Source organism: Podarcis tiliguerta (assembly GCF_965153285.1).
Source record: "Podarcis tiliguerta genome assembly, chromosome: 2".
Classification (NCBI taxonomy): domain Eukaryota; kingdom Metazoa; phylum Chordata; class Lepidosauria; order Squamata; family Lacertidae; genus Podarcis; species Podarcis tiliguerta.
Genome location: NC_139535.1, coordinates 65,140,096 through 65,155,883, shown reverse-complemented (window position 1 = coordinate 65,155,883; position 15,788 = coordinate 65,140,096). Strand labels below are relative to the sequence as shown.

The 15,788-nt window shown below is 42.1% G+C and overlaps 1 protein-coding gene across 2 annotated transcripts; it reads left to right on the top strand.

Annotated features, from left to right (window-relative positions):
- The first annotated feature begins 854 nt into the window (after positions 1–854).
- LOC310672160 (uncharacterized protein) lies at positions 855–9,465 on the top strand. Of its 2 annotated transcripts, none has more exons than XM_083428939.1 (4): positions 855–935; positions 6,089–6,250; positions 6,943–7,428; positions 8,139–9,465. In XM_083428939.1, exons 2-4 carry the CDS (start codon positions 6,098–6,100, stop codon positions 8,466–8,468), a joined length of 969 nt encoding a protein of 322 aa, XP_083285065.1. In that variant the 5' UTR covers positions 855–935; positions 6,089–6,097; the 3' UTR covers positions 8,469–9,465. The 2 variants fall into 2 exon arrangements, with proteins under 2 accessions (XP_083285065.1, XP_083285064.1); XM_083428938.1 differs by lacking the exon at positions 855–935 and adding an exon at positions 1,072–1,437.
- Positions 9,466–15,788: the final 6,323 nt, after the last annotated feature.

Here is a 15,788-nt window from a genome sequence, read left to right as displayed (position 1 = left end):
CAATGCCTCGCCCCATCTCACCCCAAAGCACCTGGTATGCTAAGTTCTGAGTAACCCACAATCTCAATGGATAAAACCGCTTTTGGTGGACCTGTAAACTGAATGGACTGAACATTAAGAAGTAATAATAATCAAGTGGTTGAAAATGTGTTTGTATTTATATTTACAGGTGCATGAAAGATCCCAGTTCATCATCACAAGAACCCTGTAAGGTAGAAAAGGCAGGGAGATAAGTGACTTATTGAAGGCAATCTAAAAGGCTTCATATTTCACTAAAAATTGAACCCAGTCCATCTGAGTCCATCTTAATTATCTATATACTGGTAACACTAGGTAAGCTTCTCCGCCGCATGCCAAACAGGCCCCCAGTCCAGTTTCAATTTTTAAAAGGCTGGGCCTTGTGTGCGATCCAGTAGGGGTAACTTGCTGCAATAGCCCAAATTGCTGAAGAGGGATGTTTTCTCTGTCCAACCAATTCAGGCATAGTGTGGCATTGATACTGAACCACCACACTTGCACAATACATGAGAGGTTGCATATCGGTAGTTCAGCAAACACCCAGCATTATCGGTCTCACATCATGCCACCATGTTGTATCTTTGTACCTAACTTTGTACCTAACCAGAACAAGAGATTTCAAAGTTCCAGTATAATAATGTTTCTTGAAGAAATACAACAAGGATCGGGTCCAAAAGAAGATTATCTGAAGCTTAACGGCCCTTTTCTTATTATCAAGGAATATGGCATGGTCAGACACAATGTGAGGAAAGGAAAATGGGGAATCGTCTGATCTTCGTCTCAATCTCCATGCAGCTGGTCTTGTTGGAAGCCTCTTGGAACCTTACTTATGACCTCACCAAAGGAGAGAACAAACTGCCGTCTTGATGTCATGACTGAATCCTTCTACTATTCATAGGTCTGTGGCTTGACAGAAGGTAAGCTATGAAAAGGCGAAAGCTGAATATATCTATGAGTCCCTTGTAAATCTCTCACACACTCCTCTTATGCCCACACCCACACTTCATTGGCATATGTTTGAGATACAAAATTAGGAATAGTCTAAAGAAAGAAAAAGGAAGCAATATAACCAGAATTTCCTGAGTTCAGAAAATGGCTTTATCCTCTCCATCCTCCAATGATTCTAGCTTATTTTGAAATGTGTGGGCCTTTGCTCTGTGAAGTCTTTATAGGATGCCCTGAAGTTGCCTTCAAAGAAACATTTCTTGGAGAACAGTCTTTGGCTTGAAAGAGAAGAACCCACTTGGGAGTTGGTGTGGATGTAAAATCTTCAAACACTAGTAGATCAAAGATAGACCTTACAAAAATGTGACTTTCTGTTCGAGCGTTGGTGTATTTCAGTTACTGTTACATCTGGAAAGGAATCGCATCCAGTGTAGCTGCTAGGAATTGTTAGAAAAGGAAGAGAAGACAATGGAGGTGCTTTTATCACTCTCATGCATAAATGCAAGCAGTGTGGTCTTTTGTTTTTATCCTTCCAGAACACATGCCAAAGGTCGCAGGTTCAACTCACAGCATCTCAAAGCAGGGCTGGGAAATAAACTTGTTGGAAACCCAGAGGAGAAGCTGCTAATCTAGGCATAGGTAAACTCTGGCCCTCCAGATGTTTGGGACTACAATTCCCATCATCCCTGACCACTGGTCCTGTTAGCTAGGGATGATGGGAATTGTAGTTCCAAAACATCTGGAGAGCCGGAGTGTGCCTATGCCTGCGCTAATCAGTGCAGGTAATCCTGAGCTAGGTCAATCAATTACTCAAGGGCAATTGATGGACTCAAGGGCATCCTGATCAAATTTGCAGATGACACCAAACTGGGAGGGGTGGCTAACACCCCAGAGGACAGGATCACACTTCAAAACGACCTTGACAGATTAGAGAACTGGGCCAAAACAAACAAGATGAACTTTAACAGGGAGAAATGTAAACTATTGCACTTGGGCAAAAAAAATGAGAGGCACAAATACAAGATGGGTGACACCTGGCTTGAGAGCAGTACATGTGAAAAGGATCTAGGAGTCTTGGTTGACCACAAACTTGACATGAGCCAACAGTGTGACGCGGCAGCTAAAAAAGCCAATGCAATTCTGGGCTACATCAATAGGAGTATAGCATCTAGATCAAGGGAAGTAATAGTGCCACTGTATTCTGCTCTGGTCAGACCTCACCTGGAGTACTGTGTCCAGTTCTGGGCACCACAGTTCAAGAAGGACACTGACAAACTGGAAACTGTCCAGAGGAGGGCAACCAAAATGGTCAAAGGCCTGGAAATGATGCCTTATGAGGAACGGCTAAGGGAGCTGGGCATGTTTAGCCTGGAGAAGAGGAGGTTAAGGGGTGATATGATAGCCATGTTCAAATATATAAAAGGATGTCACATAGAGGAGGGAGAAAGGTTGTTTTCTGCTGCTCCAGAGAAGCGGACACGGAGCAATGGATCCAAACTACAAGAAAGAAGATTCCACCTAAACATTAGGAAGAACTTCCTGACAGTAAGAGCTGTTCTACAGTGGAATTTGCTGCCAAGGAGTGTGGTGGAGTCTCCTTCTTTGGAGGTCTTTAAGCAGAGGCTTGACAACCATATGTCAGGAGTGCTCTGATGGTGTTTCCTGCTTGGCACGGGGTTGGACTCGATGGCCCTTGTGGTCTCTTCCAACTCTATGATTCTATGATTCTAATTATCTGACTCAGTATAAGGCAGCTTCCTATATTCCATATCATACAGCCTCACACAGACACAACCAAGAAACAATTCAAACAAAGCACATTTAAGCACCATTGATTTCAGTGAGACCATTGAGCACATGCTTAAATCTCTACCATTCAAATCAATAGGAGTGGGGTTTTTAAAAATAATAATAATAATAATTGACTGTAACATACTCAGTAATGAGCTGCAGGGGATAGTGCTCTCCTGACCTCCTGTCGCCTGTGTTGCTACTGCTCACTGGGAGGGCAGGAGCAGCACAGTGGTGGAAATGTCTACCATTACTGATCATACCTACACTGCCAGGGCCGGTCCACTCAAAAGGCAAGGAGAGACAACTATCTCAGGTGGCAGGAGCCACAGGAGAGGCAAGTGTAGATCTTTATTCTCCCCTTCTTCCTGATGTAGATATTCACTCACCTATTCTTCCCCAGCAAGGAGGGAGGCATCTTCTGTGGTCTGCCTCAGGTGCCAAAATGTCTTGGGCCAGCCCTGCCTATTGCATACACATTTATGTGCTTCCTCTCGGCTTCAGGATATGTACACCCAGCAGTTCCAGAATATGGTAGTGTAACATATGAACCCTTCTGAATCAGACCAATGGCCCATCTAGTCCAGCATCATATTCTCACACTGGCCAACCAGATGTCTGTGAGAGGACCGCAAGAAAGACACAGTTGCACTGTCTCCATGCAATGGGCTTTCAGAGGCATGCAGTCAGTGGTGGAGCTTCATGCACCGGCACCGTGGGGCGGAGAGCAGGCAGGGGGGGCAGGCACGTGTCCTGGGGGGGTGGCAGGGGCGGGAGGGCAGCCGCGATGGCACTGCACCGGGAGTGCGCTGCCAGGAGTGGTGCGCTCCCCCCACACTCCTCTTCCAGTGCATGCAGTGGAGGTAGAACATAGCCACTGATCGCTGCATCCTCCTGTTTGCTTAACTGAGCAGACATAGGAAAGGCTATGAAAAGCTATGCATGGGCCTTCTATAATGACATAATGTGGTATCTATATTTATTCATTATATTTTTACCCTACTGAAGCACAGTAACACAAACATCCTGTCTCCGTCACTTCCCACTCTGTGGAGTCAAAATACATACCATCATGTGATAGACAAAAATCCCATGACTGCAATCATGGAGCAGGAATTCTAACATCTTCCTCCCATAGGAACCCAGAGTGGCATACACATAGAATCAGAATTGTAGAGTTGGAAGGGGCCCAAAGGACCATCTAGCCCAGCAATCCAGTTTAAACATTTTAAACAGCTGCACAAAAATACTATCAGGATAGCAGTATAACTATACAAAACAGCAGGAGGGAAATAACAGTCCCAGTCCCCTTTCCCCAAAGCCTGTATGCACAAACAAGTGCATTTTTAACTTGTTTGGGAGAATGATGCCAAATGGGACCATATTATGCAAAGAGTGGGTGGAAGACGGAATGTGTTACATCCTGTTGGGATGGAGCTGAGTCATGCGTGCATCTCCCAGAGTAAGAAAAGGGAAGAGCAGCAACAACCAAAATGGGAACGTGGAATGAATTCAATGTTTACAAAGGTTACAAAACCAAGGCTTCTGTTTTATACACTAACTTTGCTGAAGGGTGATGGGTCTGATCAAGAAAAATGAGAAAACAGTGTCAGCTCTGGGGAAATTAAAGGAGTGAAATGTTTTTATCTTTTTATACAGCATATGAATGATGACAAATCAGCTAAACAGGCAGCTAGATTAATATAAATAGGAGCAACTTTTTTAAATATTGCAGAGAGCTTAGTTGTAAGTCTTTGTGAGAAGGTTCAGTGAAGCCCCATAATGTTATGGGGTTCAGAATTGCCATTAGATTGCCATTAGATGGGTTGAAGGTACAAAGCAAAAAGAGCTGTTTGGGTTGGTTAGCTCAGGGTTCTAGCAGTATAGGGATTTGGCCATGATTTTGACTGGTTGCATTTGGACCAATGACTCAGGGCGCTTCCAGATGGCCTTTTTATGGAGTTTTCGCCTGTTATGTCTGCACAAAGTTTGCAGGAAGTTGTACAATGTTGACTGTTATTGATAATTTGTTCTGATTTGTTTTCTGAAAGGTTACACAATGTTACACCAAGTTATTGATATCCCACACTTTTGGAAAGTCGCTTTGAGCTGCCTGTGGCCAGAAAAAGCAATGGATGCATTTAGTAAATAATCATAAAAATAGTCATCCCTGATTTTCCAGTTGTGCTGATAAAGGCAGCATCACAAAATCCTCAGAAAAGCACCAGGGACTAAAACCCTTTTCTGCATTGCTTATGGGCAAAGGTGTATTGAAACCCTCCTGGAATCCCCTTAGGGCTGCAACACTTCTATTATTGCAAACCAGAGGAACTAGAAGGTCCTTGTCATGCCAAACTGTCCTTCAGTCTTTCCTTTTGTGAGTTGAGGACCTGCCACCTGCTTAGTGATAAATAAAACACAAGGACACAAGTATTTTAGGTTAATGGGCTAAAGAAGGCCACAACTTTATTGGTTTCAGCATGTGAGTGGTATTGGCTTAGGCATCAAACAGTCTATACATGACTCCACCCTGCTCAGCGGGGAATCATTCAAGGGTTAACAACCAGTAGGAGGAGCTTGTTGATGCAAATACAACTGGAAGCTTCCCCTGATGTCACTGGGGGACGTGCCATGGCCCTAGCCACCAGCAGGGCATTGGACAGGATCCACGACTGCCAGATCCCTTTAATGGAATACCCAATGAGGGGAGGGGTAGGTGATGGCTACAACCTGCCCTCCAACATACCACACATATTCCAATGCCTAACCGCCAATACTCGAAAAGTTGTGATGATTTGCTATGAGGTAGGCAAAAACCAAGAGGCTGGTGCCAATTTGCCAAATGGATAAAATTCCTACCAGGCCCCTTGGGCAACCAAGGCAACCAACCAAAGTCCATAGCAAGGTCAAAAGCATAGATGTGACCTAAAGGGAGGGTGGGCGGGTGATCCGTCGAATTCAGGAAGTGGAATGAGGGGCACGGCGCTGCTGCGGCCACTTAAACACAGCTAAACCCCGCCCCCAAGCCAGCCCTATTGGCTGGCTGAAGGACACGGCGCGGCAGCCGGAATAACTGACGCAGGGGGCCGAATATGCCCCCCTGCCAATGCTGGAACCGGCTCCCACTCACAACTCCTCCCCTCTGGTAGAAGAAGAGGCTTTGTGCTGCCAACCTCTTACCCATTGCATGGATTTGTAGTTAGCTAGTTTCATAGTAAAAGTGTCTCAGTGGGGGTAGCCTGACTGTGATTTTATGGGTATTAGCGTCTGGTTTTGGTGACTAAATTCATGGAGCACACACGTGATGACCTTTTTGTTTATTTCCACCTTAAAGCTACACACGATGAAGGAGGAGGACAACTCAGAGGCTAAAGTAACCCAGGATGAAAGGAATTATAAGCAGAAAGCACGCTGCCGATTCATGAGGAAACAGAAAAATGGGATTTCACCCTGGAGGAACACTGGGAAGTTAAAGAAAAGGTTGAAGTCAAAGGAGGTACGGCCTCCTCCAATTCTGTGAAAGAAGTGCAGGCACCCTCCAGGACCTAGTCCTTCAATGTCAAGGAGCCGACAAGGAGAGCAGGTCATTCACAGATGAGAGAGAAAGAGTGAAACACTTGGGTAACTTACAGTTAGTTTCTTTATGAAGGAAAACAGAACAAAGAACACACACAGACTTCTAAAGGTTGCTCCTGTCTTAGTGACACTGTTGTCCAGACTGGCTTGTAGCTCCCCTTTCACTCCCTAGCCCTCTATGTCAGGCCCCTCCCTCTCTACAGCAACCTCCAAGAGACCCTCTCTGTGCGTGCCTGGCTCTCTGCTCAGCAGCATGCAAAAGATGCTTCACTGGGATTTAAGGCAGGTTTCTCACCCGGCCCTACCTAGAGATGCCAGGAATTGGACCTGGGACCTTTAGCATGCAAAGGAGATGCTCTGCACTGAGTGATAGCCCTCTCCCCATCTCACAATGTTCAGAGATGTAATATTGATTTCGGCACAGGACGAACTGCAGCAGAGTGGAAACAGTGTTGCATGAGATGGTTACAGGGAGGAATGGAAAACAATGTATTCTTACATCTCTGCTTATGTGTGCAAAATCAATCATTGTTATTAGATAATAGATCATTGATATCTGAAATTATGATTGCAGACCTTTCAGTACGTTAACCTTTGTCATTTTCTTTCTAGAAAAGCCAAGAAAGTTTGAAAGAAAGAAAGGAAAGAGCACCAACTCTCTCCTGTCAAGAAACCTCCAAGTCAGCTGAGAATAGTGCTGAGGATTTCAACACTGAGTGGACCTTTTTTAATGATTTGTTCTTCTCAAGTGATGTGGCGCCCTGTAATGAGTTCATACCTTATTACAGGACATACTCAAACCTTGTGGAAATCCCTCTGCAGGTAAATATAGAACTGAGCCATGAGAACGCAGAAGGAGAAGAAGTTCAAAGTGATGGCTGTGTCTTTAATCCTAAGTATGAAGATGAGCCTCTAAAGGATGTGAGTCTCACCACGGGATATTTTCCATATTATAGAACATATGAGGAACACTTTGGCAGCTCAGATCTTCCCAGTGAAGTACACAGTAGAGCAGAGAGCGAAGGGAGTGTGGCAAACAATGCAGAGGAACTCAAGAGTGAAATTAGCTGTGAAACTGAGGAAGTATCTGACGGTCCTGTAAGTACAAGAAAGGCCAAATCTTACACTGAACCCAGTATCATACAAGAATTCCCTTTATATCTTACTTTTAAAAGACATCTGAAGGCAGCCCTGTTTAAGGAAGTTTTTAATGTTTAATGCCGTACTGTGTTTTTCATATTCGATTGGGTGCCGTCCAGAGCAGATATATTATATATTATTATTATTATTATTATTATTATTATTATTATTATTATATTATTATTATTATTATTATTATTATTATTATTATTATTATTATTATTATTATTATTATATTAGCTTTATGGATGGCAGGACATAATATTTGTCGCTGTTCACCTGTGAGATTTAGGGCCAACTAAATGTTTCATATAAATATGTGCATTAAAACACCTGTAGTCTTTTTTAAAAAGAGAAAAGCCAATATGCAAGTGGGCAAGAGGTGTAAGGTTGTCTAACCACTCCCTGGCAACTCTATACTCTTATCTGTTTATTATTTTGGAAGAATTATTGCTTCTTTTGTCAAATTCATTATTTGTTACAATATTTTCATGCCCATTAGAGATACATAAATAATAATGACAGAGAGGTTCCAACACTCACACTTCACAGATCTGAGGCCCATAGATTTCTGAAAGAGCATCCCAAAGTAGTCCACAGTTATTAGGGACTGGTCCTTAGTTCACATAATCCATGAATTTTGACCACGCACCCCTTTATGTTTTCAGGATATTCAGGAAAACTGTGAAACATCAGAGGATACCAGCCAATGTTCTGAGAGTCTTCAGTTCACTGAAAACCAAGTATTAACTGACTCCATTGTTGAGTCCTGCGATTCTGACCTCTCTCTCTTTGATGAAATTTTAAACCTGGGGCAATCACCTTCCGACAGTGGTTATTTTCCATATTATAGAACGTATGGGAAATTGCTTCTCGGCCCAGAAGCCTCAAGTAATGCGCTCTATAGCAGCAGAGATGCACTGGAAATGTTTGGTATGGAAAGTGAAGGAACTTTACCGGAAACTAGGGACAATGAGAATGGCTGTTCGGTGTGCTGACTCCACTGTGATTGAAACCACAGGCATGGTTTTAAGGACTCTTACCATTGCACGGCCTAGTAATAATTTATATTGAAACATTTTAATAAGAAACTGTTATTCATATTAAGTTGAGTCATTGAAAAAATGGGAGAAATGTTCAACTAGCTTTCGCTTGAACTTGGAGAAATTGACCATCTCTGGCAGAAGATAAAGGAGATGAAAAAGTTATTGTTTTTTTTAAAAAAACTGCCAACCCTATAGATGATCAATCAGACTCTCAAATTGTTGAAGGAAAGAAGAATTTTGTCATGATCAAGGCAAGTTCCCAAAATACGCCCCCCATACCACTGTTTAAAATAAGAAGTTGATAATATGTGGTTTGAGATTTAGCTTCTCTCTCTACCACAAAAACTCAAGCTGAGAAAATCTGAGAAGAGAAGTCTTTCTACAACCAAATAGTTCAGCTGCAAAAAGTGTAGAATTTGCATATTGAGGCATGGAGGATAATATACTGCAGATGAAAAACTACATGCATAGTGTACTTAATCTAATGAGCAATCATTAGTTGCTGCCACTGGTTGCTGCCACTGACAATGCCCTCTACAAGCACTCCTGTTACAGAAGGAAGACGGGGACAACCTGACCAATTCTCCATCCTGGCCAACAGCACAACAAAGATTCAGTATGTAACAGAGGTGTTGTAATTGCCCACTAAACAGCAACTTTCAGCCCGTAGGAATGAAAGATGCATTATTCATTGCCATCTTTACCAGCTGATTCTTTGTCAGAGTTTAGAAAAATGCAGGAGAAGAAAGGAGAGCCTTTGAAGAGGATGTAGAAGTCTTCAAATTACTAGTATGACTGCTGATAAGACATCTTTCAAGCAATACTATTTTTCTCCGTGATAAAAAACAACAAAAAACAGTTCTTGTATTTTGTTATGTTTGATATGAGCTATGGATAGGGAGGGACTATTTTGTATAAAAACTTAATAAATACAACTATTTATTAATGTGCCATGTTTTAAAATATGTGTTCTTCGAGACTGTTCATAAGTAACCCAATATGTACAAGCAACTACATATAATTGGACAAATGTTTCCTCCAAGAAGCCCAGAGCAGCTTAAAAATGGCCTTGGACAGACTTTCACACAAACATGGTACAGGATCAGACCTGTTTAAACCTGCATCATGTGCTATAAGCAATTCCTTAGGCATAAGCAATAAGCCCAACTGGTTTTAGGAATGCCAAAAAATCTTGTGGTAACTAGAGCTGCAGCCAAAATTGGGAAAGTATAATGGAATCTGTTTTGATTTTGCCACTCAGTCACTTTCAAATACCTTGCTCCAGTGCTTTTTTGGGGGGGGGACGCAGAGGTATGCATACCCCTTTGTGAATCTAAGTTGTAATCTAAGTTTGGCCTCGTTGAGGGGCAATATTTCAATATGAGTAGGAAAATGAGAGTACCCCTAAACATTTTTTTAGAAAAAAAGCGCTGCCTTGCTCTAAAATTCTCAGTAGTCCCACTGTGGCCCTAATCTTGTCAACACTCAAGCTCCTAAATTTTCTGTTAGAGGGAATGATGCTGAAGAGTTGTAAAAAAAAACCATAAAAGATTATCATGAAGCTTAATTTTTGCATTTCTAAACATTCAGAGGATCAAATAAAGCCCTCATTTCTAGCTACGGGATATATCTAAAATTAGCTCCTCTATACTGGCTTTTCTATATGATTTATGTGAACAATGAATCTAAGAAATCAAGGATTTTGGAGATAAGTGCATTATAGGCTTTCTGGATTATGAAAGTAAATCTGAAGCAAAATCATTAAGCACTTCACTTCACATTAGCATATGGAAAGTTATTTTTTAAATATTTCCCCCATGGAACCATGCAATAGCAGAATAGAGATCATTAACAAGAAGGCTAACTGCAGTTTCCTAGTGTAAAGAATACTCACTAAACAAATTTTCATTTGTGTTGTTCTATGCAACAGAGTTAACAGAGCACAGGATGAATTTCTCAAAACTTTCTCCGTATGTCAGCACTGAATTAGAAAAGGGCACGATATAGCCTTCACCAAGGAAAACGCCTCATTTGGGAATGACAAATATGTCAGTAAAGTCTTGGCAGACTGGAGCTTGTTTACTTTTATCTTTCTACTTGAAAAATCCATAATTATTGCTCTGAGACCTCAATATTTCAATATTATTAGTGGTTCTTTCAAGTTTCCAAAACAATCCACAATTACTTAGAAACACACCATGTAGTTTCCATTGATCTCATATAATCCTTTAATCTCATGAATCCACAAAGTTAATTTTTAAAAACAAGCCTCAACAAAATGCTTTCTTTTAATAATGAAATGGGTTATATTGGTGGATCTTCAGGGACCTCTCACAAGAGACTGGTTGGGCCTCCATTTTGAATCAAAATGAAAAAGTACCCATCATCATCATCACCACCATTTGTTTCCCTGTTAGGAGTTTGACTTCCACCAAAAGTATTTAGCTAGAGGGGTTTTGTTTGCTTTGTTTTGTTTTGTGGCCCTGTCACTATCTCTCAGCCAAGCCTCTGACCTCAAAGAGTTTTCAGAGGATACCTTGAATCCCTTAGGCAAAGTGGGAGGGAAATCAAAATAAATAAACCATTCTTCCCTGTTTCTATATCTGAAAATAAATGCAGGGAATGTGGCTGAATCTAAATTGCCACTGCTACATACCCAGTGTTTATTTAAATGGTTTTGACATTGTCCGGGTATTATTACCCACAAGACTCATCTCAAGCTCTCTGTTATAACATGATGGAGTGCTTCTAATCTCATACATGCCTTGTACCCCACCAATAACCATATATTTTTCATATATACTATCTGGGAGCAGCAGCTCTGCAAGGTTTCAAGCAGGGGATTTGCCCTGTCCAGAGTTGCCAGGTAGAAATGGGCAGATCTGTCAGTTTTGGATTTGCTCAGTTGCTCATTTTCCCAATAAGTTTCTACTTTTTTAAAAAAAAGGTCCCCATGCAGATTCCTCAGCATTGGAGTGCTAATTTCTCCTGATATGCAGATATGTATGCAGTTTTGCCTAATAGGATTCATTTTTTTGTATTTTATTGTCACAAATGCAGTGGTACCTTAGGTTAAGTACTTAATTTGTTCTGGAGGTCCGTTCTTAACCTGAAACTGTTCTTAACCTGAATCACCACTTTAGCTAATGGGGCCTTGCGCTGCCGCCACGCCGCTGGAGCACAATTTCTGTTCTCATCCTGAAGCAAAGTTCTTAACCCGAGGTACTATTTCTGGGTTAGTGGAGTCTGTAACCTGAAGCATATGTAACCTGAAGCATATGTAACCCGAGGTACCACTGTATATACATTTACCTGACTGGAACATTACTTGACTGGAAAACTGCATAGCAAAATTCAGAAAAGTATAAATTTCAAAGAATGACTGGGTTTCAGTTCATATAATGTTTCAGAAAGTATGGATTAGGTGGGTTCATTTTTAAATGCAAACTGAATTTAATTTCTTACCCGTTCCTACAAGCCAAAGATTGAATACTGGACCTTTTGCTTGGTCCAGAATAGTCTTGGCTATCCCCTGTCACGCAAATCAGGTTCCATTGGAAACCTCATGTGCCCCCTGGGACTTGAAATCCCTCTCGGTGTATAGAAGGTCTCTGTTGGACAATGGCCAGACTGCCCTGTTTTACTCTGCTTTAAACCCAACTTTAATGCTGCACTGGAGGAATATAATTTCTATCCCTGTCTTCCAGTAGCAGCTGGTAGGAGCAGCTCCCTATGCCTCACTCCGTCCCTTTCTCTCAGTAAGCGCAACCAACCTACGTTGTTGTTGTAATTCTCTCTATCATCGTTATCATTACTATTCAACAAAACCCACATTTCCACCCTTTCTGGAAGACGTGGGGTCAAATTACATCAGATCTTATATTCCTTAGGTCATCGCATTCCAGCTATGTGGCAGTTTCCATTACCACATGCAGTCATGGCAACGGAAATATTTTGTAATGTGGAGATCCCGTGCGCTCCTCTTCTGCACTGCGCATAATATAAGTGTGTCAATCCACCCAAAATGTGTCTCTGTTTTGTTCCCTTTGATATTTTTAGTTTAGTAGTTGATTTTTACCTCAGCTGTAATTGCCAGGTCCTCCACATGTGCTGATGTGACTCCTACTTTGTGGAGAAGCTGGGAGATGAACTGAGCCCTACCCAGGTCACCTCACTGGCTGCCACTGATGTCTTCTTGGCTGCAAGCATAGTCAGTCACAACACAGAGGTGTCAGCTTAAAACTCAAGTGGCATGATGCATCACAACTTCCAACAGCTGCCCCAAAAGATCTTTTTCTTTCTCCTCTTATTTGGCCAGTGAAATGCTTCTAGGAAACAACAGAGGATGTTGACTGCAGTGGAATCATGGTCCTCATGACTGATGAATAAAAAATTAACGCAGTGTCAACCCACCCGTGAGGCAAGGCGAGGCAGTCACCTCAAGTGGCTGAAGCCCAAAAAGTGGCGCCCCTGTGGAGAAACAGCAGTGGAACTGGTTTCTGGAGAGCTCTCACAGAGCACATGAGATCTCACAATATTTCAGCAAGCTGGCACCACTGCTGGCACTTTGTGGCCCTCACTGGGGCAGCATATTCCCATTTCACACAGTGAACCATGATGTGCCATCCCTGAGTTAATGGCAAGATTCTTGCTGATACAAGCAGTTTTTGAATCCATACTCCATAAGGGCATATTTAATAAAATAACCAGTTGTGCTCTGGGAAGCGTTGGTGCTGGTGTCCACTGCCCCAGTGAGGTTTTCTCAGACCCCAGAGTTTTCAAAATGAAAGTGCAAAGCAAGCTGCAGAAAACTACATAAAGAGCTAACAGGTTCTGTTTTAGGCTGTTTAACGGACTAAATGGTTACACTGAAATGCAGCGCCAGTACATCTAAGCTCTTGCCTCTCCCCATGAATCTGACTTAATAACTTAGCTTTGAACTCTGGTTAGAAACTAAGCTTTGGAACGTCACACATATCAGAGAGCTGCAGAACTTGGCACTCAACAAAAGAGGCTTATAGAGTTTTCCCCTTTCCGGTTCGTATAAAAATGGAAAGGATTTTTTTATTATGAAGCTGCCTTGCTTCCATTCAGAGATTCCCTTGTTATTCGGATGGTTTTAAGAGCAGCACCTTGACCTAGGATTGCCTTGTCCATTCAGCACTAAATGAGCTACATCCAATACATTTCTGCACTATTTTCACTAACAGCATGTTGAAAGTACCTTTGAATTTTGCACAGATCTGAATGCTCTGCAAAATGTCGATTTGGAACTAGGTTTGCATTTTAGATCCTGATTCACATGATTTGTTTGCTTTCTCCAAAGGGAACAGCTGTGACAGTTGTTGTGGTTCAGTTTCAGGGATGCACTTTTTATGGTTGAACCATTCCACAAACACATTTGTCTAGGAACTCTGGCTTGATTGCCAATAATTCCGAATAAGAGATAAAACAGTAATCTCTCACACTGGTGTGTGTGTGTGTGTGTGTGTCAGAGAAAGCATGAGAGAGGGAGAGGTCTTTTAAGTTATTGGATAGAGCAATCCAAACTATAGGAAGCCAGTGTAATTTATGCCAGACTAAAGCAAACCAGCGAAATTTACCCCTATTCCAAACTCAGTTCAGCAGCAAGCCAACCCAAGCCTGGCAGAGGGAAAATAAGCCTTTAAAATAGGGGTAGACAGTGGTACCTCGGGTTAAGTACTTAATTCGTTCCGGAGGTCTGTACTTAACCTGAAATTGTTCTTAACCTGAAGCACCACTTTAGCTAATGGGGCCTCCTGCTGCCACCGCACCGCCAGAGGCTGATTTCTGTTCTTATCCTGAAGCAAAGTTCTTAAACTGAAGCACTATTTCTAGGTTAGCGGAGTGTGTCACCTGAAGCATATGTAACCTGAAGTGTATGTAACACGAGGTACCACTGTATTTTACCACCCTTTTTTGTCATTATATCGTTTGCTGAGTTAGTCACATGACCAAGCTGAATGGAGTTTCAAATTGGGTAAGTCTCCCTCTGTCCACTGAATTTAATGAATTTAAATAAGTCATGCTCATTAATTTGAATGGGTCTACTCCAAGCTGTGCTAACCCTGGATACAACCCCATATGTGACAGGTATGCAGCAGGCCATTTGGACTGAATCAGCTTCTCCCATCTCTCTCTCTGCTTTTATGACAAGTTTGGCAAGATACGAGATCATCGCCCTTATTCTTTTTCACTTTTGCTCTGCTTACTGCTTCAAAGGGAAAGCAAGTGGCTTGCTGAAAGTCACCTAGTGACTTTATAATAAAAGAGAGGTTTGAACAAAGGACTTCCTAATTCACAGCTCACAGTGAGTCAGAGTTGAAAAACCAGGAGAATATAAAAATACAGGATGACTGGAATGAATCTCCCTCCATAAATATAGCAGTCTCTGAAGGCATTGCTGAGACCTCTGATTAACAGCTCCCGGAATTCCCTCACCACCTGGAATCCTTTGACTTGCACCAGACCCGCAGATGATGAAAATTGCAGTCAGAGTCAAAAGAGGGGTAGCCTCTGCATCATGTTCTCCTCTTGATCATATTGGTTCAGACTCCTTTTATATATTCTGCCTTTAAAGCTCAGTCCAAAGAAAAGAGTTGCCCTAAATTTGGAGTTTTGTGCTTTTAAAAATACTTTTTAAAAAAGATAATTGTAAGTGGACACTTGCTGGGCAACTATGAGTAGAAACATCTGGGAGACGTAGAGCTAATTCTTATCCTATGCAGTATTTATGGTGCCTGGTCATATAACATTATTATCTCAGGTTTAAAAGGAGAAGAATAGAAGCACACAAAATGAGACAGCCCAGCCAGCTATGATCCTTATCCCTCCTGTACCATTCTGTACACAATAATATGATTCCCATAAGCTCTCTTGTCTCCCCATCTATGGTGCCACTTACAATGCAAGCTGTTCCCAATGATGTGAAGATGTCCTGATAACTAGTGGGCCTCCTGCTTTCCAGGTTTGCAACACAAATAGTACTTATCCTCAAGCTTGTACGCCAGAGAGAGTGTGGGCTGCAGGATAACTGCACGTAATTGTGGGCAGGAGAAGGGCCTCACATTATCGGGAATGTTGGAAGATGTTGTGTTGTGTCTGGCAGAGCAGCAGCATCCCCAGCTGAGGGAAGAAAAGTCCTCAGAAGAAGCTGACAGATCTCTCTCTCTCTCTCTCTCTCTCACACACACACACACGGAAAGGAAAACTCATGCTGAAGATTTTTGTGAAGAGGAGATGGCTTTAAAA

What these genes read in the sequence shown, in the direction of transcription:
- LOC310672160 (XM_083428938.1), top strand. An exon ending in AAAGGTTGAAGTCAAAGGAG is followed by an intron (nt 6,251 to 6,942) that starts GTACGGCCTCCT and finishes TTTTCTTTCTAG; the next exon opens with AAAAGCCAAGAAAGTTTGAA. An exon ending in AGGAAGTATCTGACGGTCCT is followed by an intron (nt 7,429 to 8,138) that starts GTAAGTACAAGA and finishes TTATGTTTTCAG; the next exon opens with GATATTCAGGAAAACTGTGA.